The sequence below is a fragment of the Epinephelus fuscoguttatus genome, linkage group LG21 (genome assembly GCF_011397635.1).
Source record: "Epinephelus fuscoguttatus linkage group LG21, E.fuscoguttatus.final_Chr_v1".
Classification (NCBI taxonomy): Eukaryota; Metazoa; Chordata; class Actinopteri; order Perciformes; family Serranidae; genus Epinephelus; species Epinephelus fuscoguttatus.
In genome coordinates, this window is record NC_064772.1 from 36,074,130 (window position 1) to 36,098,682 (window position 24,553).

The following is a 24,553-nucleotide window of genomic DNA, read 5'->3' on the forward strand; positions in this document are numbered from 1 at the left end:
TTTTGACGCACTGGTCAGGAATAGCGCTCCTATTTCATTGTTTTCATTTAGTTTTTAATGAAATAAAGGCTAGTTCATATTCTATTCTCCTCCTCTGTATTTTATTTATTTCTCTACCTTTATATAACCACACAGTGATTGAGGTTAAGGTCTCTTTTCTAAGAGAGACCTGAATAAGAAACATTAATGAGATAAAGATAAAGCCTATGCTCAATAACACCGGTATCATCACGCCTCTTTATGTAATTAACAAATAGCAACGGGAGTAGGCTGTGAGTGGCTCAAATAACACTAATAAATAACATAAAATAAACAAAGTTAACGAATGAAACGAATGAATTTAACAAATGAATCACTTGGCCATAATATTGCTGCGGAGGAAGAGAATGTTGCTAACCGACTGTGGTCCCAATCCCGTGCGTCTCTCTTCCAAGATGCGCCCACAGACACTAAAGGCCCGCTCTGAAGGCGCACTGGATACTGAAGATGAAACGTGCTAGCTTTGAGAGCGCTGGGAAGTAGAGGGCTCAGTGCGTCTTCAGACCTTGTTTGAGCTTCTTGTCCACAACATTTGTTAACTCCATCCTGTCGCTATAGGCTACATCCCGATCCCGCAGTGTTTTTTTTTTTTGCCGCCCGTTCCCGCCCGCAGCAAAGTTCAAACTCTTGCTCCCGCAAGATTTGGGTTGGGTCCCGTGGTACCCAGCGGGACCCAATCCCAATGCAGCCCTCTACTGTGGTCTGTCATTAATGGTTTGTTCCGATTTGACTGAGTTATGAGAGTGTAAGTTTGAGGGAGATAAGTTAATGAACTAGAAAGAAAGCTAGAATTATACTGCCTTGTGGTGCCAAATTTTAAAAATTTCCTTGACCTTGACCTTTGAAAAACAAATACGAATTAGTTCATCCTTGACTCAAAGTGGACGGTTGTGCCAAATATGAGGAAATTCCCTAAAGTTGTCCTTAAAATAATCATTCACGAGAGTGAGTTGGGTGCAAGGTCATGGTGATTTTGAAGTGGGTATTTGTGCCAAAATTGAAGAACAGTGTTCTTGAAATTCCATTCACAAGGATGAGAGATGCAAGGCCACGGTGCCCTTGACCTTTGACCATCAAAAGCTAGTTCATTCAAGTCAGTTCATTGCAGAGTCCAAGTGGACATTTGTGCCAAATTTAAAGAAATTTTCTCAAGGTGTTCTTGAGATACGGCGTTCACAAGAGTGAGACAGATGAAGTCACAGTGACCTTTACCTTTGACCACCCATATCTAATCAGTGCATCATTGAGACCACGTGAACGTTTGTGCCAAATTTAAGGAAATTCTTTCAAGGCGTTCTTGAGCTATCGCGTTCACAAGAATGGGACAGGTGGATGGATGGATGGATGGATGGATGGATGGATGGATGGTCGCAGGAACATTTGGACAGACAGTCCGCCGTTCAGATTTAGAGCACATTGATGATGTATTTGTTTTTGGTTCTTGATCAATGCAATGCAGTTTAGATGAAAACCTCAGTATTGTTCTGCAGCTTTTCAGAGTTATAACAGAAACTCTCTGACGATATATTCACAGAGAGTTTACAGCCAGAGGGACAAATACTGACCCTGAACATCAGATTTTACCAAGATGGAGCAGATGAAACAGGGACAGGAACAAATTCATTCAAACAGTTACACCACACATTCATGATGATGCTGAGCGCACACAGAAACTACCTGGGCAGAGAAACAAGCCACAGGTGCAGTTTAAAATCAATAGGCTCAGTGAGAGCGCTCTCCAGGACCTTCAGTGGGTCAGAGGTGAGGATTCATGATTGGTACAAACAAGGCTTCTGCATTAAAATGGAAGACAAACAAAGATTTGAATCCATAAAAGAAGACAGACTCATCCAAGATCACAAACATCACAGCCGTCTGGATGCTGCCAGACAAAAGGTGGCCGAGGTCAAAATATACAGCAGAATGTGAGTGCTGATGTAGCGTGATGAGGACTAATCTGTTCCAACGTTTACACCCAGCTTTAAGACGTGTGTGGGCAGCAGAGTTGGCTGCTCATAACAGAGTCTGTTTATAAAGAACAGCAGAGAGGTGGTGACTGTTTGGTCAGGTCGGGCTGACTGGAGCTGCAGCTGGATCTGCTATCATGCTTTACTTAGCTGTAGTACTTGTGCGGACAACAAATTACACAAACACGTAGCGCGACTGGACATAAATACAAGAGAGGTTTTATATGTGCGGAGTGGGAGCACTAATTTGTGCTTTTGGATCGATCATTTTTTTTTAAAGATTTTCTCATGTTTAATTTGCAAATCCAAAGTACATCCATATATAAATTTTCACTCACTCACTCTTCAGCTTCACAGTGGTAGATGTGCAGCGAACTGACAGCAGCAGAAACTCACCACGTCAGGAAAATGTCCAATGTCGCATTATGACCATAAAGTTAAATACATATCTATGGTTTGGATTTTTCCCCTCACCAAGGAGAGTACGTATTCAGCTCAGTTTGTGTGTTGTAATTTATCAGCAGGATTACAGAAAGACTACTGGCCCGTTTTAGCATGTAGCATGAGCCATGAAAGAACCCATTAAATTCTGGAGCAGATCCGAACGACGGGGTGGATACTGAAATTATTTTACACCTTGCACTGTGCAACATTTCGTCACAGGCTTGGTTGTATTTGAATACGGCTCTTACCTTAGACGTTATGAGCAAAAATGGAAGTAGCTGAGCCAAAATGCTAGTGGCTAGCAGTGCAGTGCTAACAGCAGCAACAGTGCATGCAGACAAATGAAGTGAGCTGTGTGATTATATAACAATGAAAATAACTTCCTGCACGTGCCGAGTCCACAGAGGAGAGAGAAAAAAGGGTCGTTAAAAGAAAATCAGAGAGACTGGCCTGACGTGATGCACATGATTAGAGGCACTAGGATATCCAGCTATTGTGTATTTGTTTACAGATTAACAACAGTTACAATGAGTGGAGATGTGTGATTTTTGGCAGTTAAAAACTGGCTCGTTTTGAGAACAGCTTAAGAGCAGAGCTGAGGTTACTTCTCTGCTAGTGCTCACCTACACTGGACCCGATCAAACAGTGTTTAACCATCAGCCACAAGCTCATCCTCACGATGAAACAATCACTTTCTCCGTGTGTCTGTGGAAAGCCTACGTGTGGTAGGCTTGTAGGAAAATACAAACTGAATGAGACTGGAATTACAGATTGCGAACCCATCGAGTTGCAGTTTACATCCATGTCTGTGAAAACATGGATACTACACACGTCTCCCCACCGACAGCACACAAGGTCCATACAATCGGCACAGATTCAAGATTAGAGTCACCAACTCAGTATCTGACCAAGTGTCTGCCCTTCTGCTCCTGAGTTACAACGTTGGATAATGATCATAAAAGTGTTTTATGATGTCACAGTGACGTCCCCAGTTCATCATTGTATCCTATTAGAAATTTGTGTGAAATCTTGGCTATCTATGGCCACAAACATGTTGTATGAGGTCACACTGACCTTGAACTTTGGCCACCAAATTCTAATCAGTTCATTGTTGAATCCAAGTGGGCGTTTGTGCCAAACTTGAGGGAATTCCCTCAACGTGTTCTTGAGATATTGCGTTTAAAAGAATAAGACAGAGAAGGTCACGGCAACCTTAAACTTTGACCTGTGACAAACAAAATCTAATCAGTTCATCCTTGATGTTAACTGGATGTTTGTGCCAAATAGGGTTGCAACAGTATTAGATTTTCCCGGGACGATATCTGTCTCAACAAAATTGCGGTTTCACGGTATCACAATATCATGGTATAACAGAATTAGTATCAGTCAGAATGACCCATAAAGGAATGAAAGCGGAGGGGTTATTTTAGGTTAAACAAATGTTTTATTACGACAATTTAAACCATTTTTTCCTAAATGGAGGTGTGCGTAAGAAATGTCCCTTTAAAAAAAAAAAAAAAAAAAAAAAAAAAAAAAAAATCCCCAATATTGCAGATAAAAAAATGTATACAGTATGATATCCAGCAGAAATTTAATTTGAAAATATTCCCTCAAGGTGTTCTTGACACATTGCGTTCAAAAGAATAAGACGGACAAGGTCACAGGAACCTGGACCTTTGACTCTTGACCACCAAATTAGAATGGTTTATAGCTAAATCCAAGTGGATGTTTGTGCCAAATTTGAGGAAATTCCCTCAAGGTGTTCTTGTGATAATGCTTTTCAAAGAACTAGAACCTAGACTTTTGATCAATAACATCTGATCAGTTCATCCTTGAGTCTAACTGGATATTTGTGCCAAATAGAGCATGAGATTTTGCCAGTACGATAGCCATCTCAGGAAAAAAAAAAAATAAAAAAAAATTATAAAATCGCCTTTTCACTACTGTAAAGCCCTTAAAAAATAGATAAAATGGAGGTATGCATAAAAAGTCTCCTTTTTGAAAATGTATAGGCAAGAATCTCTCTCTCCCCAATACTGTAAATAAACAAATGTACAGTACACGGTATGATAACTGTCAGTTTGCTTATCACAGTACACCCTGAAACCGGTACACCGCTGCAACCTTAGTGCCAAATTTGAAAATATTCTTTCAAGGTGTTCTTGAGCTATTGCATTCCCAAGAATGAGACAGACACAGTCTTTGCAACCTGGACCTTTGACCTATGATCACCAAAGTCTAGGCAATTCATCGCTGAGCCCAAGAGAACGTTTGTGCCAAATTTGAGGAACTTCCCCCAATTTGTTCTTCAGACGTCACGTTACAAAGAAGACAGATACAAGGTCACGGTAACCTTGACCTTTGACCACCTAAAACTAGTTCAGTTCATCCTTGAGTCCAAGTGGACTTTCTTGCCAAATCGTTTGTGCCAAATTCAAAGAAATTTCCCCAAGGCATTGTTTACGAGAATGAGACAGACAAGTCAAAAACATAATACTCCAGCCACTGCTATCGCTGTGCGGAGGCATAAAAACAGTAACTACAACAAAATGCAGCAAAAAGTAGAATCAGATTTGCTATTTTTAGTAAAATGAAATCAAAGCTTTCATTAAAATAATCGAATAAAGGCCCTGCAGAGTCTCCAAACATTATGCTCATGGATCCGCCTTCACACAGCGCCGCTGCTTAAATGTCCCTGAATAAGATTAAACTATAATGACTCCCACGGTAAACAAACCACGACCACAAGTGCGTGTGCCTGTGTATGTGTGCGAGTACTTTACTGTTAAAACTGAAACCAGAGACCGCACGAGAGTCACACACACACTTTCTCCTCCTCCAGGCTGAGTGGTTGCTTCCTCTCTGGGGACTGTGGGAATGAGCGCGCCCGCCTGTGTGTATCATGTGATTGAGCGGTGTTATTGAGAAGGACTTCGAGGTTCAGACTCGTGTTTCTTTTTCTCTCTGATGTGTGGACTGAAGCCTACAGTCTCACCACTGATACCATCATGGGGGAGAAAGAATCCTGCTCTGTCCCTGTAAACATCAAACATCCTTGACAAGAGACTGAGACATTGACGTGCGTCCTACCTCACAGCTCTGCCAGCGGTTGGGAATGTTAGGCCGAAGCTTCTGCTCACACACAACCTTCCTCATCTCCTCCACTGATGGATCTGACTGGACCAGGTCGTAGTAGGGCAGCTGGTAGTCCTCGTGGATGCCTGACAGAAAGATGAGGTTAAAATACACTGAGGTGTTTTCATGCTACATGTTTTCACATGTGTCTGATTATGCATCTTCCCACAATCTATGCAGATACTTGTGTGTAAATATTTCCACAATCAACTCTCATATGATCCTCACCTCCCATAGAGCAGCGGCTGGCGATCTCCCAAAAGACCAGGCCCATGGCGTAGATGTCAGCTCGCTTGAAAGACTCAAAGTGTTTCATGTTTATGGAGTCGTCCAGGACCTCCGGAGCCATGTACCTGAGCAGAAAGATAACGCACTGCTATCAAACTATAACTTCAATGAAGTTATGGCATTGTACATGTTGCTTGGATAAAAGCATACACTTTATTAGGGAGAGAATAATCATGGAACCAGTGGTGAAATTTAATGTCCGTGAAAATAAAACAAGACCTGAACAAAGTGGAGATGTGAGTGCAAAGCAAAAAGTTGGTGTACAGTAATCAATCGGACCAGCACCCTGCTCCCCTGAAGAACACTTCATTCAGAAAACAATCAATTGTTATATTGAATTTGTGAAGAAAATGTTTTTCACCTTGTGGCGTGCCTCCAAGATGAACAAAAAAAAAAATCCAAAAAAGCGAAACATTCTTGATGAACGGAAGTCGCTGGGGAGCTTCGCTTTAACAACAGCAAAACTACATCACAGTATCTGATTACAAACTCTCACACAACTCGAGCAGAATAATCAAAGTCTCATCTATCCAGTTGTTTGCTCGGTGCTTCCCAAACAGGTGTATTTTCTCTAAAACATTACATTATAAAACACTTCTGTCTACGAGCAGAGCGCCCTGAGTGTGCTTGGGGACGTGTGTGTTTGAGCAGAGTTTAAACGTAAGCAAGTGCCCAGACACAGTACTTGGCCCTGCATGAGACTGTTTGTACTGAAGTGTTTTCATCCCAATGTTTAAGCAAATATGCAGTTTGGGAAGTTCTGAGCATACGGCTGGAAAAATGAGACTTGGATTACACTGCTCGAGTTTGTAAACGGTTGTTTTGATGTAGTTTTGCTGTTGTTGAACGTGGTCACCATCATGAAGAGGGTTTGCCTTTTTTTTTTGGATTCTTGGTTCAATGTGGACGAACGTTTTCTTCGTGACATCAGCTTAACACGCAGTGAGTAACTGATATACAGACGTTCATTTCACAGGTGAAATATTCTTTAAGGCTACAGTGATCATGAAATCCATTTAAAGCTTAATAATCACAAGTGATTGAATCATCTGTCCCAAACTCGGTAACCTCTGATTTCAATCCGTCACTTTCTGTTGACACCACACCCTTCCCGCTCTTTCTGCCATAATCCAGTCAGCATCAAGATAAAGGATCTTTATCTATTTGATCCTGATTAATTGATCTCCTCTGTCTGATCAATTTCCACATCTTCTCTTATGCTGCAGTGTGTGAAAGCATTTAACGCTCTTAGACAACTTTTATCTCTGATGAACCAAGCTGAACCCAGACATTGGTACGATGCCAGAAATACATTGGACTCTTTTGTCACACAGACGTTTAATTCTGGTTGGGATGAAAACTGGGTTGACTCTATTTTAAATATCTAACGATGTTAGAATTTCATGTTGTGTGGACGTTAACATTATGATGTTTTGCAGACGTTACGTTTTTTTCTCCATACCTCACGACTGAATGTCGTTCTCCTACGTCAGGGTGACACTGGCATTAGACGTGTCACACATACTCAAAAACAGAACTTGAAACCAACAAAATATCAATGTAATTTGTTGCCAGTACTCTAAATCAAATTGACGTTGCCATTACACGTTGCTCAGGAGGTAGAGCGGGTCGATGCCCGGCTCCTCCAGTCCTGATGTTGAAGCATCCCTGGGCAAGACACTGAACCTCAAACTGCTCCTGATGGCTGTTCCATCGGTGTGTGAGTGTGTTAAAAACTGAGTAGCAAGTGGTAGTGATGGCCAAATGAAGCCTCATGAAGCATTTTCTTTATTTTCTGAGCCCACTAGATGGCGCTTTTTGTTCAACAAAAGGTTGAAAGCACACCATATTGCCATTCTTTGAGCCTCTCTCTTTAAACCATGAACGCCATCTAGTGGGCTCAGAAAATAAAGACAATGCTTCAAGAGGCTTCATTTGGCTGTCACTAGCAGGTGGTAGCCTCGGCCACCAGTGTAGGAATGTGTGTGAATGGGTGAATGTGACCCGTAGTGTAAAAAGCGCGTTGAGTGGTTCAAAGTACAGAAAGGCGCTATACATCCCGACACTGAATTTTGGTCACCCGATGCCACAGCCTGAATTCAACCACATATCAACATCTAACAACGTTGGTGGCCAGTTGGGTAATGGTTATGGGAAAAGGGGAGTCACGTCTGGCTCTTATTCATTTCTTTATTCTGTCAACAAGAGCAAACTAAAGACTTAAAGAGATGGTAGGACTGATGAGGATAGTACTAATTTCAGAAATCAAAAATACATATTTTCCCTCCTACCTGTGGGGCAATTTATCACTCTAGATTGTTTTGGTGTGAGTTGCCAAGTGTTGGAGATATCAGCCGTAGAGATGTCTGCCGTCTCTCTAATATAATAGAAATAGATGGCACACGGCTCACAGTGCTCAACATCCGTGGTTCTGGGTGAGCCAGCAGGAGATGCACACAGGTAAGAGTAAACGTGTATTTTTGATTTTTGGGGTGAACTGTCCCTTTAAATCCCTGCAGCCATCTAAAGGCAGCGGGGCAAATGTGAGTGATGAGTCTACAGCCTCCGATTTGACAAGTGCCACACTGCTGCTATGACCCATTACACATGGCCCTGATTAAATCATGTGAACATAATACCAGGGCTCTGCACAGAAACCTCCGATAACTGACCACAACAAATGGCTGAGTTTCCGTCTCTGCCCGTCGGCACTGATGGTGATCTGTAACAAGATGGGATTCCACAGTGTAATCAAATAGTCTTAATTGAATTCTTTGACTGAGTGGTGAACAAATAATGAATAGAGGGCCTCCGGTAGCAAACTGCCGCTGCTTCACATAAATGAGACAGAAAACGCTTCTAGCTCGACACAAAAGACCTTCGTCAATATTTTCCAAAAAACCTCAGAGAAATTTTAATTATGTAGCGAACGGCAAGGAAGCAAATTAATTAGTTTAAAAAACAAGCTGTCTTTATTTAATTTATAAACACACACAGAAAGAATTTGTCTGTAGGAGGGGCTTTTGATTCAAGACTGTGTTTGAATAAAGCCAGGGCCTGAACATTTTCAAGTTCAGTGTATTTAACCTTGGAGCCATTGTGTTTGAGACGAATGAAGAGCATCTTGTGAGAATTCATCATTTCAGAATGATTCAGCTCTTCCGAGATGTCGCAATGTCACAACTGCAACTATTTATTCAACACATTCCAGTGAATTCTCTGTAACCTTGAAATTCTGTCCAATCACCACAACTTTTCTGCAAATTCAACCAATCGTCCCCTGCACACCACCGTGAGCGGCATAAACGTCTCACATTTACATACATACATTTTGCTGCTACAAAAAATGGTTGAAGTGAGATGAACAGACTGAAAACTTTAACCTTATTAGATAAAACAGATATTGACGAAGTTTTCCTTTGGGGACAAAATTTATAGTGGGAAAAGTAAATCACAATATATCGCAGTAGTCATCATATTGCAGCATATCTAAAATTGCAGTAATATTGTATCATGACTTAAAGTGCACTTATAGTGCACCCAAAAATGAAGATTCAGCCATTATCTACTCACCCACATGCCGAGGGAGGCTCAGGTGAAGTTTTAGAGTCCTCACATCACTTGCAGAGATCCAAGGGGAGAGGAGGTAGCAACACAACTCCACCTAATGGTGGCTGACGGCGCCCCAGATTCAAACGTCCAAAAACACATAATTGAAACCACAAAATATCTCCATACTGCTCGTCCGTAGTGATCCAAGTGTCCTGAAGCCCCGACAAAAAAAGTTGTTTGGAAAAACGTCATTTGAACTCTGTTTTTAGCCTCATTGTAGCCTGTAGCTCTAACTGCTAAAAACAGAGTTCAAATGACGTTTTTCCAAACAGCTTTTTATGTCGGGGCTTCAGGACACTTGGATCACTACGGACGAGCAGTATGGAGATATTTTGTGGTTTCAATTATGTGTTTTTGGACGTTTGAATCTGGGGCGCCGTCAGCCTCCATTAGGTGGAGTTGTGTTGCTACCTCCTCTCCCCTTGGATCTCTGCAAGTGATGTGAGGACTCTAAAACTTCACCTGAGCCTCCCTCGGCATATGGCTGAGTAGATAATGGCTGAATTTTCATTTTTGGGTGCACTATCCCTTTAAGTATCTTGATAATATCGTATGTGGATCTTCTGGTGATTCCCACCCCTATTGGTTTGTGGTAACCAAACTGAAACCTCTGGGTCTGAAAGATGAAGCCAACACCGAAGTGCCAAAAGCAGCAGTTTTTTGAATGGCTGATTGAGGCTGGTGCCAGAAGTGACACAATCGCATAGACTGTACAAATAATGGACGTAGCTATTGTGACATCACTCATTGGTATCTGGACTCCTGTTTTGAGGCCTTGAGTTTGGCACTTCATTCGTCACCATCTTGTTTTTGGAGAAAGAAGTGACCGCATTTGGATGAGAGGCCTGTGCTGTGGAGGAGCTAGGGGTGACGGCTAGTGATGGCCAAATGAAGCCTCATGAAGCATTTTATTTTATGAGCCCACTAGATGGCGCTTTTTGTTCAACAAAAGGTTGAAAGCAGGGGTGAAAATCCCATTTCATAGTTGGGGGGGACAATAAACAGTAAAATTTTAGAGAATAATTCCAGGGGAGACAAGGAAAAGAAGTTGTAGCCTGTCTTTTATACAGCATCTTTTACCGCAATTTGACGCTTTAATCTTCTCTCTATTTCTCCAGCAGGCAGAGTCAATGTCTATACTAACTAAACTAAAACTAAAAACTAAACATTTCCTGCAATTAAACTGGTAAAGTGGTTTATAAACAGTGTGCTGTGAGATCTGCCGCTGCGCACCTCACAACCGTGCATAATAGTCGCGCGTAATGACCGCTCCTCGTCGGTCAGACTGCACGTCTTTCATGTTTGTCTCACTGACAGGTGGAGAGCCTACAGACAAGTAGCCATTAGCTACGAGCCGCTCCGCCACTGACTGCTCTTGTCCTGTCCTCTCCCTCTTCTTTCTCTCCTGTCCTCTCTGACTATCACTAAACTCTGAGCTTAATCATTAGCTTTTAGCTTAGCGGCACTCGTAATTGAGTAGGCTTTTGAACAATGCAGGAGAAATGTTGCAGACAGTTTATATTATCAGCCTGGGCCTGGGGCTTGTTGTAACAGTAAATGGGATGTGTTGTAACTTGTGTAAGTTAAACTGTGTCTGTGTGAGTGAACATCTTACCCTGCGATGCGCAATGTGGGCAGCGGTTCCAGCCACACGCTGCTACTGCTGCCAAGCAGCCCTGCCCGTTGGAAAGAGTGTGGGATATACCATTACTAGGAATGGGAGGGGGGGACTAAATCTTTTAAGATTTAAATAGCACATTATTGCACGATTATAATGAGCACCGCTTACATTGTGCTTTCAATAAATACTACTGCATTGTTCAAAAATTATTAATTGTATCTCAAATGATTCTGGGGGGGGGGGGCAGCTTTACTGAAGGGGGAGTCATGTCCCCCCTGTCCCCCCTGGGATTTCCGCCCCTGGTCGAAAGCACACTGAACTGCCATTCTTTGAGCCCCTCTCTTTAAACCATGAGTTCCATCTAGTGGGCTCAGAAAATAAAGACAGTGTTTCACGAGGCTTCATTTGGCCATCACTAATGACCGCCTGTCATTCAAGCGGCCCCGCCATTAAATGTGCGTAAATATGGACCTCAATAAAATGTGATCGAGTGAGTTTTATAAGTATTTGAAATGTTAAAATTAGCAATAGAGACCAAAACTAATTTTTTCAACCAGGCTGTTTATTTCTGCTGTAAGTTTTTGGCACTTCCACATTGTCTTCATTTTTCAGCCTGGGAGGTTGCAGCTTGGTCAGTCCTCACAGACGTCCATTAAAATACCCAACTTTACAGTGGAAATAAACATGTTTACAGCCTGGTACAAAAAAGGTTTTGGTCTCTATAGCTAATTTCCTCCTTTATGACAAACACACAGGGGGCCGATTTTTATATAACTCACCTGTTTACATTTCATTAAGGCTTAAAGTTACGCACAGTTAAGGGCAGGCTTTGAGTGACAGGCTGTCTGCTCATAGTGTCCTCATCTTCTCAGTCAGATCCACCCCTCGCTCCTCCACAGCGCCAGCCTCTCGTCCTAATATGCTCACTTCTGGCAAGATGGGTGACGACCAAAATGTCAAACTCAAGGCTTCAAAACAGGAGTCCACAAACCAATGGGTGACATCATGGTAGCTATGTTCATTCTATGGTGCTACGTCAGTGTCGTTAAAATCACAAACTCAAAACTGCAGTTTTATTTTCACTGGAACAAGTTGCCTTTGATTTTTTTTAATGAATCATCAAAAAAAAAAATTACAACTATTTGTCAGTTTTCACTCGCTCCCATTATTTCCTTGCATAAAAACATGCTTCACAATTTTTTGTTTTTGGAAAGCTGCTGTGAAATTCGACATCTTAAGCTGCACAAATCCCCCTCAAGAAAGCCTGTGAAATGTTGAAGGGACTGATAAATGTCAGTGATGTGTCTCATCAGAGGAGAAACGTGAGTGATTCTAAGATGCATAATATGTAATCTACTACACTTGTCTATGGTTCCAAAAGAAGACACGGCTCTCAACAGGAAATGCAGAAACTGTTTCTAACAAAGTGCAGAGGATTTTAGAGCTCTTACTCCTGACAGCACAAAATATCAGCGTGTTTCTGTTCCAAGTCAAACAGCTTTATATTTAGAAAAGGCCAAACGTCAGAAAGGAGGACAGGCTGAAATATAGTGGTGCTAAAAAAAGATGCCTAAATGAAACGATACGGATTTAATTAATGAAAGCAACATGCTTTCACATTTCACAGATCTTACAAAGACATCAAGTCTTTGCTGGATGTGAGGTATTATGATAAGGAGTTTAAAACACACTGGTGAGAGCAGAACATCAATATGTGACATGGATCTCAGCCAAGGCCAGAGCTTTGGTCTCCACTGACCCGAGGCCTACTGAATCATTTAGTGGCACTGGAAAAGGCCTGCAGCATCAAACCAGCTCCCAGACTCAGAGGCAGGAGGCAGGAGAAAGTCGTAAACAAGACAAAAAAACAAACAGAGCCGGCTGAAGCTATGCTGATATCACTGTGGGAAGGAGGAAGGGACAGAGTGCTGACTATGGCCTCAATGCATTGCTCACTTTCCAACCCTGAAGCTAGACGTGTCTACATAATAGAGCAAGAGACATGTGGACAGAGACACACACACAAAGGGACAGTGACGGTGAGCAGCCACCTGCAGTCTGGACAATTACTAACTGGGTAGAAGGAGAAGAAGCTGTTGTAACACAGTTTTCAACGTCAGTCGCTCAACTTTTCTTTATGATTTTGTTGGATCGGCAACTTTATATTAAAGGATAATTTGGGTGAAATTCTACGTTCTTCTTACCACCCTGACACACCAAATCCACAGTCGGCTGTCAGTCAATGTCAGGCCGTCAGCAAGCATCTGTCGCCCCAGTTTTTGCACTGTGTCCCGCACTGTAAGCACTTGGCTCTTACCAGCTGTTTGCGGCCTATCTGAATGTGTTGTTAATGTGCTAACTGGCTAACTACCGTCTTGAATCAGTCCTGTTGGTTTTCCCAGTTTTCCTGAGTTATTTCCTCTCACGCAGGCGCAGATCGTTCATGCTGGGTTGCTGTTGGCTTAAGTACTTGTGGTGTGTTCAAGGGCCACTTTTGGCCGGGACACAGGTGAGATAAGGTGACGCAACAGTCGGCCTTGGTCGCCACCAGTACACACAAACAGGCCTGATATACAGTATCTCCTTCCTCTGTGGCATAGAGCTCCATTGTTGTTAAACACAGTGAGCAGTGAGCCACACACTGGCTGACAGGTTTCAGTACTGAACAAATCTTCTCTCTCGAAGCGCTGCATCAGATACTGGCACCGTCACAACATCCTAACAGAAACCACAAATCATCCTGAGTTCACCCGGTTTGGTTTTTACAGTCCTTGAGTTGCAAATGAATAAGAGACCAAAGCCTCGAGGCTACGTTGTGGTCTTGGAAGAGTGTTTGGGAAGTTAGCAGAGGATTCGTTTCAAGGTCCGTGACGTCCTCAGGTATTGTCACTGTAACACAATGCTATCTCTGCTAGTCGGAGCACCAGCTGACACTCTGTTTCCACCCTTTGCGATGAGGGGCTACTCAAAAGTGACAAGATGATTTAAGTTGTGATAAACCTCAGAGCTGAACCACAGTCACCTCTGTGAGTCTAAACGGTCGAGACAGAGAGGCTGACACTCTAACGGCCTTACTCCCTTATTTACACCTCCAATTCACTGCTGTGACGGGTTTTATAGCTCAGAGACGTGCTGAAGCACCACAACACTCATTTACAGTGAAACAGAGGTGAGTTTATCCCAAAAGAATACTCGTGTCATAATGAAAGAAAGCCAACAGAGAGTTCCAGTTACTCCTGACAGAACCACAGTGGATACAGGAGGAAGACGAAGAAGAGGATGTTCTTAGTTGACTGCTTCTAAAAGCGTGTTAAAGAGGGGTCCCTACAGCATGCAGTTACCTTTTGGTTCCCACTCTGTGGTTTGGAGCGATGTCGATGGTGTCGGTGGCCGAGTCGTGGCGGACAGCAAGACCCAGGTCGGCGATGCAGCAGGTCCCATTCTTCTTCACCAGAATGTTCTTTGACTTCAGGTCTCTGTGTGCGATAGCAGGTTTCCCTGGCGGGAGACAGAGAGTCGTACTTTCAACAGAGGGCCCACACTCACTGAAACTCAGTTGGAAATAGAGCTGTGATCACAGAGTTCAAGACAACACAGAGAGTTAGAGGTCAAACTGCCAAGTATCAAGACCTTTGACAGTTTCCGACATCTGCATGAAAGATAAGTTACAGGTTTTATGACCATTGGACAGATGCTCATTCGTTTACGACCAAATTTGTGTCAGGCCACACCCTTCACTAACGTCACCCCCTACTGGTCAACTGCAGAAACATTTTGGGGACCTGCTTCAACCGTAGACTGTATCATAAAGATGGACGAAGCATCTCGCTGTACAAAAATGAAGCCAAAATATCCTCGATATGGCCGCTGCCATCTTGTGCTGGTGTCAGACTCGGCACAGTAGCAATCTCCACCCAACTAATCACGAGCAGCTCCGTTTATCGCGAACACACCAATTAGCACACACAGCTGTCAATCATGACATCGACACAGATTTTCGTAGCATCAAAAAAACTAAATAAAACCAAACTGAGCAGAAAAATGAACCCTTTAACAAACATCAGTTTGATAAGTACCTAAAATTAGAGAAACCATTTTTAGAGAAACATGCATTTTTTTACGTGCACTTGGAGTTTCTAGTTCGGCCCATGTCCCATCTGCTAACACCAGGGGGCGACTGAGATGTTTTGGCTTCACTTTTAGGGACCTGCCATGTCATTCGTCTTTTTTATACAGTCCACGGTTATCCATCGAGTAGCGTTATATTCAGACAAACTGTCATTGATTCATGGCCAAATTTTACATCAGGCCAATGCACTTGGAACTGGTGGCGCCCCCTATTGATAGTGATGGCCAAATGAAGCCTCATGAGGCATTTTCTTTTTTTATGAGCCCACTAGATGGCGCTTTCTGTTCAACAAAAGGCTGAAAGCACACTGAATTGCCATTCTTTGAGCCTCTCTCTTTAAAACAAGAGCGCCATCTAGTGGGCTCAGAAAATAAAGAAATGCTTCATGAGGCTTCATTTGGCCATCACTACCTATTGAGTGATTAAAACAAATTAATGTTACACATGTGGTTCAACCTTGTTATAAAACATATCTTCGTTCAGTTTTGTGATGATTGGACAAACAATTTCTGATTTACAGTCTGATCTGTGTTATGCCACGCCCACTTTCTGTATTTGTAACGCCCTCTATTGGACAATTTGAATAAAACTTTCAGGGTATGTTACAGATACTTAATTGGACATTTCCTGCCATTGCGTGTTGACTGGCCTAACAATTAGGCAGGTTAGGCTTAATAATGTGCTTAGCCACGCCCCTTTTTAAGTTCACTAGCTAAATATCTTTAAAACATGATGAGATATCAACAAGTCTTAGTCCCCGATCACATAGAAAGCTTTTTGGAGGTTGCAAGCAGAGATCTGTGTGGGTACATGAGACCCTAAAAAAGAGGCTGGATCATGGGGAGTACCACCAGTTGGTCCAGGAGCTTCTCCTCCATCATGGACGTTTACAGTACTGCACTTATCTGCTTCCACGCCTGCTGTTTTCTATTCAGATGGTGCTAACTGTGCTTTGTAAAGTCGCATAGCTCTGGGTATCCAGCAACCACTACCACCAGTTTCTCCAGTTGACCGCCTCTCAAATCATCTGGTTGGACAATAGGAAAAAAAGCGGGGATGATGACGGGCACTTTTCCACTCTGAGTTGAGGTTTTTTCAACTCCAGTTCAAAGTGTTCCAGTAAAAATGCCAGGCACGTAGCGAGGCAAAAACAGTGAGCAAAAGGCTTCACTGTCATCCAAAACAATAACAAAAAGCCGCCTCCAGCTGCTATTACACTTTCTGTGTGATGGGGCCTTGTGCACCTTTTGACAAGGCTGGTCCAGTAACAACCCACAGAGAATTTGGTATAAATAAGACCTAAATTTTAAGGAGGATATGCCACAAATATATATTTCAAAAAAATTCTTGGGCACCCTTTTCACACAACTTCCAATCATTGGTGAAAATTTATTTTGTCTGCGATGAACCATCTCACGGAAATTATGTAATAATAATCTAAATGAGAGGATTAAAGATGACCTGTGTGTCTGCAGAGATGGGTACATTTACATCGCCTCTACAGTTTCTTGGATGAATCTTCATTTGGCTTTTCTTCCTCCATCAGATGACTGATCCACCCAGGACACATGAAGTGTCTGGTTGTAAATGGGGTCTTTGACTGCTGGAGACATTTTTCAGGTTGTATCTTTTGGCCACAAGCAGTAAAGGGACTGCTCCTAGTAATTTCCTGTGACAACAAGCATTTGTGTGCAACAGCTGAGGCAGATGATAACACTTAGAGGAAGTCCAGTCTCTGTTATCTTGCTCCAGACTCTCTCCTTTCTGGACCTTCATACAGCATTTTACTCCAGCTGACGTGTGTCCAGCTCAAGACATGTCCACTTAAGGTGTTTGGTTCGTCTAACCAAGGTGAGGCTGTTAGTCTTCCTCTTCATGAGGACATTTTTATAACAGGCCTCCTATTCTCCAATTCAGTGTTATGAAGATATGACTCTGCTTGTCGAATCAGTTGAATCAGACATTAATTTAGGAGAGTGTATTACTTGTCTGTGATAAACAGAAGTGTGTGTGTGTGTGTGTGTGTGTGTGTGTGTGTGTCTCACCTTGTGTTCCCACGATCTCCATGTGAAGGTGGGCGAGGCCACTGGCTGTGGACAGGGACAGTTTGATCATGCCCTCCACAGTGACTGTGTAGCGGTTCAGATAGTCGAACAGCGAACCGTGCTCATGGTAATCAGACACCAGCCACAGCTGTGTCCACGTCCCATTATCTACACACAGACAGGAAGAGGAGCGAGGACATGAAGGGTTAAAGATGAAGGTGGTTTTGATCTTCCAGAGGGAACGTCACTAGGGCCTGGCTGATTTAATCTGATGCCACAGTGCGAGTTTGATCTAATTGGGATGATTCTGCCTGCATACCCACAGTTTAACACAAATATTTGTCTCTGGAGAGACACAGGCGGAGGAGAGTGTTCTGTGTGTCCGAGATATAACGACCATACAGATGGGACATTCGCAACTTTAGAAGTGTCATAAAAAAACAAACTAAAACAAAGACAGATTTAGTGAATATTGTTTTTCTTCTCATTTTGTTGAGAAATAAACAGATGTTAAGATTTTCCTACCAGAAAGAAAAATAAACGTAGGTAACAAAGACATTGAGCATACAGTGTTTCCCACGTGGCGTCAGCTGCTGGGTGGGTTACAGTTAGGTTAGATTTGATACGAACCAAAAATTGAACTTGATCATGTTAAGTTACTGTATAATCCTCTGCTTTATCAGAACTACACTGCAGACTTAAGTCTAAAACAGACAGCTGACTCATGAACCGCGCGAAGTTGGTCTGCACGTGTCTGTGTTGACACTGCACTCCATTTTTATAAACTATGATCTTCTGGTCATGGATCACACCGCCCACTGCATCCAGGTGCTTTTTCACTCCCTCTTCCTCTCCTCGCAGCTCTGGTGCTCATAGAACTGGAGTTACATCTAGTAACTACTATTAAGTGGCATTTATACCTGTGCCGTGGTGCGTCTGTGTCACTCTGCAGTTACACCTCCAAAACACTAGTCAGCGGTAGTGATGGCCAAATGAAACCTTGTGAAGCATTTTCTTTATTTTCTGAGCCCACTAGATGGCGTTCATGGTTTAAAGAGAGAGGCTCAAAGAATGGCGATTCAGTGTGCTTTCAACCTTTTGTTGAACAAAAAGCGCCATCTAGTGGGCTCAGAAAATAAAGAAAATGCTTCATGAGGCTTCATTTGGCCATCACTAGTCAGCGACAAGGTTTCTGTGAAGTGCTGGAAAGTTTATTTGATTCATAACACACATTAAACACAAATTAAACATGGCTTAATAGAGACACTTTCAAAGCCAAGTACACAAATCAGCTTCACTATAACTCGCAGCATTCACAGACAAACACTTGTCTTTATCTGGACACATTTTCCCCATAAATACAACATGCTAACGTTATTAGCACAAGCCTGTGGCATTTTACATTGTATAAATTAGCATCACACTGGTTCCCTCATCAAAAAGCCTTTGGGATTTTTCCATTGGATTTTTAATCATTGCAGAAAATAAGCCAAACGGCCGACAAAAATTTATGAAACTTCTTCACAAAGGAATACTTAGGATTTTTGAAGCCTGAATGAAGTCACCAGAAGTAAAAAGCTAACGTTGGGTTATAAACAAATTCCACTTTGGTCTCATGACTTAATGTCACCACCACAATGAGCCTGTAAAGCCGTGCACAGCATGATGGTGTTCTGTAGTCTCATTTAGCGACATGTTAGCAACTTTTTTAAAGACATATAAAAGCCCCAGAAATCACAAGTAGAGTGATCAACTGTCGTATTTTCTGTTGTAGAACAAACCATGAAAGTCTCTTCAGCTTGCGTGAACCACAGACCTTATTTCAGGCCTCAAACCAAAAACCCACTGACTTCAAGACGAGGGAACCAAGAGCGCTAAAATGGTAACTCATCCCTGGAGCACTCTGTAGTTCTTTTAATTAATCTATTTTACTGGCGCTCGGATTTTAAATGGTAAAAAATTGTGGTGGGCCGCCACAAATAAATTTGTGTACGGGAAACTCTGAGTAAATGTCGTCATGAATCTGTTTCCTATAAAATGCTGCATTGGCTGCTGCAGTTTCTGTTTGCACTGTAGCCATGGATACAGACAGCAAACACTGGATTATTGCTGATAGTAGAAAAAACATCTAAACATGATGACTGTCAGATCTTTGGAGGGCATTTTTTTCTGATTTCTAAACAGATTAACCGTTAATCTGAGATGGACATCACCCTGGAAAGAGTGAGTCACCGTGATTGCGGCTATTTCTGTGCGTCCAAACTTGACTGAGTCATGAAGACACGTTTTCCTCAGACAGCGCCACCATAGCTCCATCACGTCCTACATACCATGTATAGATAAGAGCCTGAGAAACCGCCCATCAGTCAAACTGTGCGAACACACTAACCCATTTAAACTCCTGCGTGTGTGTGTGTGTGTTATTAGAGTTGTTCGCCAATGTGATAATGTGTGTTTGGCCTTCACTGTGAACTGTTCCTCCCCCACACTGTCTACCAGCCAGTCTATTCACAGTAAAGGCTCGTCTGCACTAACTTCACCTTCAGCAGAGCTGCTTTGCTGCTCTGACAGCTCAAGGTTCACATGTCATTAAAGCAGCCCACACAGCTCATCCCCGAGAACATCTCATTTACAGGGTTTGGTTGATATGCTTGAATCAATCTTGAGTCTTTGACTGCACTTGAATTAGCCTCATCATCTGGTTTCATTCATTTCTTTTTGTCAAGCTATTCTTGTATGTTCTGTTCTGCAGCTCTGAATCCAGCCTCTCACAGCTCTCCTGGAGGTTTCTCACCTTTGTTATCGGCAGCGATGAAGCCCAGAATGTTCTCGTGTCTCAGCATCACCGTCTGGTAGATCTCAGCCTCGCGGAACCAGGAGCGCTCCTCCCGTGAGGAGAAGATTTTCACTGCCACCTCCTCGCCGCGCCATTTACCCCGCCACACCTCCCCGAAACGGCCCTTCCCGATGCTCTCCTGGAGGATGATGGTCCTGGCGATCGTCCTTTGGACCAGCAGTGGCAGACCTGGAGACAGACAGAAACTAGAATCACCAGCTTGCGGTTGTTTGCCTCTATGAACCCATCAGGGTGCAGTCACAGTTTACACCCATGACTTTGACCTTTAACCAGAGTGTAAGAGAACGTTTGTGTCAAATTTGGAAAATTTCCTCAGGGCGCTTTTGAGATATCAGGTTCACAAAATGAGACAAATGTAAGCTCACAGTGATCTTGACCTTTGACCACCTATCGCCGGCTCAGAGGCATAATAAAAACATTTAAAAAGCTGACAGCAAGTTGGTGATAGGGAACATATCGTTTGTTTCGGGGGAAAAGTGTGTGGAAAGAAATACAGAGGAAAGTCTGTGGAAAATGCCGCAGTTAAAAGAACCCTGACATTATTAAATTTAAGAGGAGGCAGAAGACTCAGTTCATAAACCTGAAAATACTGCATCAGGGAGTGTGTTTACACGGACATCAAAAACCTATTTATGAGGCTTAACACGGTTACAATCAAACTCAGGATATAGTGTGAACATAGCACAGAGAATTTCACAGTACTGCAGGTAGCATATTTGGGTTTATTATAAATGGGATAAGGGCTAACAGGATCTCAAATACTCCCAAAACCTGATCATGAACGGATTATTCACGGCCATATAAACACACTCAGATGGGCTTGTTTCAACTGCAGCTTCAAAGGTGACTCAACACTAAATCTTAACTTTTAAATCTTCACTTATTTACACTTCTCTGGTCCCTTTTGATGGTGCTGTTTGCAACACTTATTTTTCTTTTTACAGAAAACATCTAGTAATGGTGTCCTCTTGACCCCTGCAAATCTGTGTAAGTCTGTGATGTTCCCTGGGACACTCTGCTCCTATATTATGAGGGAACACTATGTCCAGCGTGTCAGTTCAGGCGACAGGAAGTGGAACACTGGAGCAACCATCTGACAGAGCTGCGCGGGGCCTGGGAGTGTCTGAGAGACTCTTCACGTGAGTCTTTAGTGGTCGACAGGGTGGCATTGTTTCATTTACAGAGGAAAGCTGGGGCATTCAAATAGAAAGTAAAAATCTTTACACCTTTGCATTACGTTACACTACACATTTCTGCTGTAGGGATACAATGAGTAGTCGACTAATTGATGACTAATCGACTATTAAAATAATCGGTGACTATTTTAGTAGTCGGATAATAGGTTTGAGTCATTTTTCATAGAAAAGTACTATAAAAGTACTCAAAATACCCTTAATGCAGCTTAAGTTCAAATATTGGCAGCTTTACACACTCTGCCATGACGGTGAACTAAAACCCTTTGGCGTGAGTACGAAACAAGACATTAGATGACAAAATTTTGGGGTTTGGGAGAGACAGATTGACATTTTTCAACATTTTAACACATTTTTCAATAAAACAATTAGTCGACTAATCGAAGAAATAATCGACAGATTAGTCGACAATAAAATCATCGTTAGTTGCAGCCCTATTCTGCTGACTAACTTATTATGTACTTTCATTTTAATTTCCTGTTTTTCAGTCACGTAATGATAAACAAAAGGTAAAAGTGAGGTAAGTCAGCAACCCGCTGAACCTTCTCCCATGTGCCAGTCAGAATTCCTTTATTCCGGGATGTCTACCTCCCCGAACAAACGGACCTGCTGCTCACTACGTTGGCTGACCTAAGAATGTGAATGTCCATACCTAAAGCCAGTGTTTGTTTTGTTCATTCTTGGCTACTGTAGAAACATGGCAGCGCAACATGGCGATCTCTATAGACGAGGACCCTCTCCCTATGTAGATATAAACGGTAGTGATGGCCAAATGAAGCCTCATGAAACATTTTCTTTATTTTATGAGCCCACTAGATGGCGCTTTTTGTTCAACAAAAGGTTGAAAACACACTGAATTGCCATTCTTTGTGCCTCAGTGGGCTCAGAAAATAAAGACAATGCTTCACGAGGCTTCATCTGGCCATCACTAATAAACGGCTCACTCTAAAGCGGGTGCCACAGCAGCACGTGATGCCCCTGGCACACACACAGGGCACTGTCTTTTTAACGACAGAATTGTGGGACGTTTAGCTCGAGATATTTCTCAACCTCAACAACGAATCTCTCCTCGTCCAGTCTTCGTCACACACGTGACACGGCAACAGATGCCGAGTTCTCTTTTTATCTCTTTTTTTTTTTTTTTTTTTTTTTTTTAAAGATATTTTTTGGGGGCATTTTTAACTTTATCTGATAGGACAGACAAGTGTGAAAGGGAGAGAGAGAGAGAGAGAGGGAGTGACACGCAGCACAGGGCCACAGGCCGGAGTCGAACCCGGGCCGCCGCAGCAACAGCCTTGCACATGGGGCGCCTGCTCCACCACCAAGCCACCGACGCCCACTCTTTTTTATCTCTTTATCAATGGTGAGGAGAGGAGTCGAGCTGCCGCAGGAGCTGGTCTGTACAAGCAGAGAGCGAGTGAGGGAAAAATGAGTGCTGTGGGGCGGTGTGTCCAGGAGCTGCCACCGGTGTGGGGTTGTACATAGAAAATAATAGGGGCGTATTTTTTAACACGCAATATTCTCCACAAGTGACGGTGTAAGAAAGTGATGGTATAATACAACTCAAAAAAGTGAATTTAGTGTTACGTCACTGTTTAATAGTGTTGGGTACCGTTTATTTTTAACTGCTACCAGAGCCTGGAATTCAGCACTGGTAGCTAACAGTTCCTTTTATCTGTATTATCATTTCCAACAATCTGCAGGCTGACGCAGTCTCGCCGTCTCTGTGAGCACAGTAATAGCTGCAGATTAAAATAAAGGTTGAATGAATGAATGACAGGCGGTTCTGCTCCTCTGCTTTTTTCTGATCACACACAGAGCTGAGCTTCATCACGGGTAACCTCTCTCTCTCTCTAGCTCTCTAGCTCTGTCTGTGTCTGCTGGTCTCTTCCGCTCTCTGTTGCCAGGAGCTCCACGGCCGGCTTCCTGGCTTGGGGCGCTTCCACCTCCTGTCTGAACCCGGTGCTCTCACCCAGATGCACTCAAGGTACCCAAAATAATTTAACGTGAATCAGTGCTCAAATATTTGGTCAGTACTCTTAAAAGCACCAAGTTTGTTATTCAACCCTATGATTAAATATCATATTGTAAGTGTGAGTACCCCCCCAAATCCTCAAATAAACTGACTTTATTACAACTTCATATTCAAAATCTCCTTCTTTTTCTCTATTAAAAGTGGCCCTAACATGGCACCATACTCAGGACCACTGACTCAACCCCTTGAATTAAAGGAAAGATGCTCCGCTCTTCTACCACTGTTTGACATTCTCAGTCTGAGCGCTTCATCTCTCACTTACCTGAGCGGTGCATCTTTCTCAAGCCTCCTCACCTTTGAACAGCTGATGTTTACTAGTTTGGTGGGAGGTAAACATAACCTTTACCTTCTGCTCAATAACTCAGCATATTCAGAGGAACCTGGACCTTCAGCACAACAACTGTAACTCTTCCGGATCACTAGTCTGCCAACGTGCTGATGAGGAAACGCAAAATGATAGAGGAATGAAAATCCTCCTCCGATTTCAACAGGCACCACACACACACACACACACACACACACATATTCTGAGTCAGCAAAGTCATTAAAACAGCCCACACAGTTCTGCCAACACACACACACAACACAGACACACACACAATCGCATATCGTGCAATATGGTGTAAATAGCTAGAAAAACTGAGTCCAAATTTTTCCTTGGCAGCATGTCGGAGGTGCCAGTCTCCACAGAGAGGTGCTAATTTATGGCGAGCATAAAGAACAGATTTTGCCAGTGCTGTGTGTCTTTGTGTGTGAGTGTTTATGCAGCTTCACAGCCTGAATCTGGGCCAGCCACTCTTTATAAGAGACCTGTACTTTAAGATGTGTGCAGCTGCAGAGTCTGTACATGTGTGCACGCAGAGAGAGGACAGTGTGTGTGCTCCTAAGTCCTTTAAAATGGAGATACACACTCACAAAGACAGGATCACACAAACTGACGGCTGCCTTTAATACTGAAGCATCAATGTCAGTTTGAATTTCCGTCTATATTAAATGCTGTTAATGCAACACTTTGTTTTAAACATGGACGACATTAGTAAAATCCCTGTGCTAAGGTGCTACCACAACTTTTTATTTGTCAGTGGTTTGTAAGGCAGGGGATAACTTCACCTGCTTCCTCAACAGCCTCCTCTTTAGTGTGGTGTGGTGAAGTGTTTCTACACAGGAGTGGAAATATTTGGGGAAATG

General features: G+C 42.8%; 1 protein-coding gene across 1 annotated transcript in view; it reads right to left on the reverse strand.

The window, feature by feature from the left end:
* Positions 1 to 24,553, reverse strand: part of tgfbr1b (transforming growth factor, beta receptor 1 b) — a 92,514-nt gene that overhangs the window by 14,374 nt on the left and 53,587 nt on the right. The window contains exons 4-8 of the mRNA XM_049565531.1: positions 20,075 to 20,305; positions 17,281 to 17,448; positions 14,448 to 14,604; positions 5,814 to 5,938; positions 5,541 to 5,671 (exon numbers count right to left, since the gene is read on the reverse strand). Coding sequence (XP_049421488.1) covers positions 5,541 to 5,671; positions 5,814 to 5,938; positions 14,448 to 14,604; positions 17,281 to 17,448; positions 20,075 to 20,305 — 812 coding nt within the window. The remainder of the gene's footprint in view (positions 1 to 5,540; positions 5,672 to 5,813; positions 5,939 to 14,447; positions 14,605 to 17,280; positions 17,449 to 20,074; positions 20,306 to 24,553) is intronic.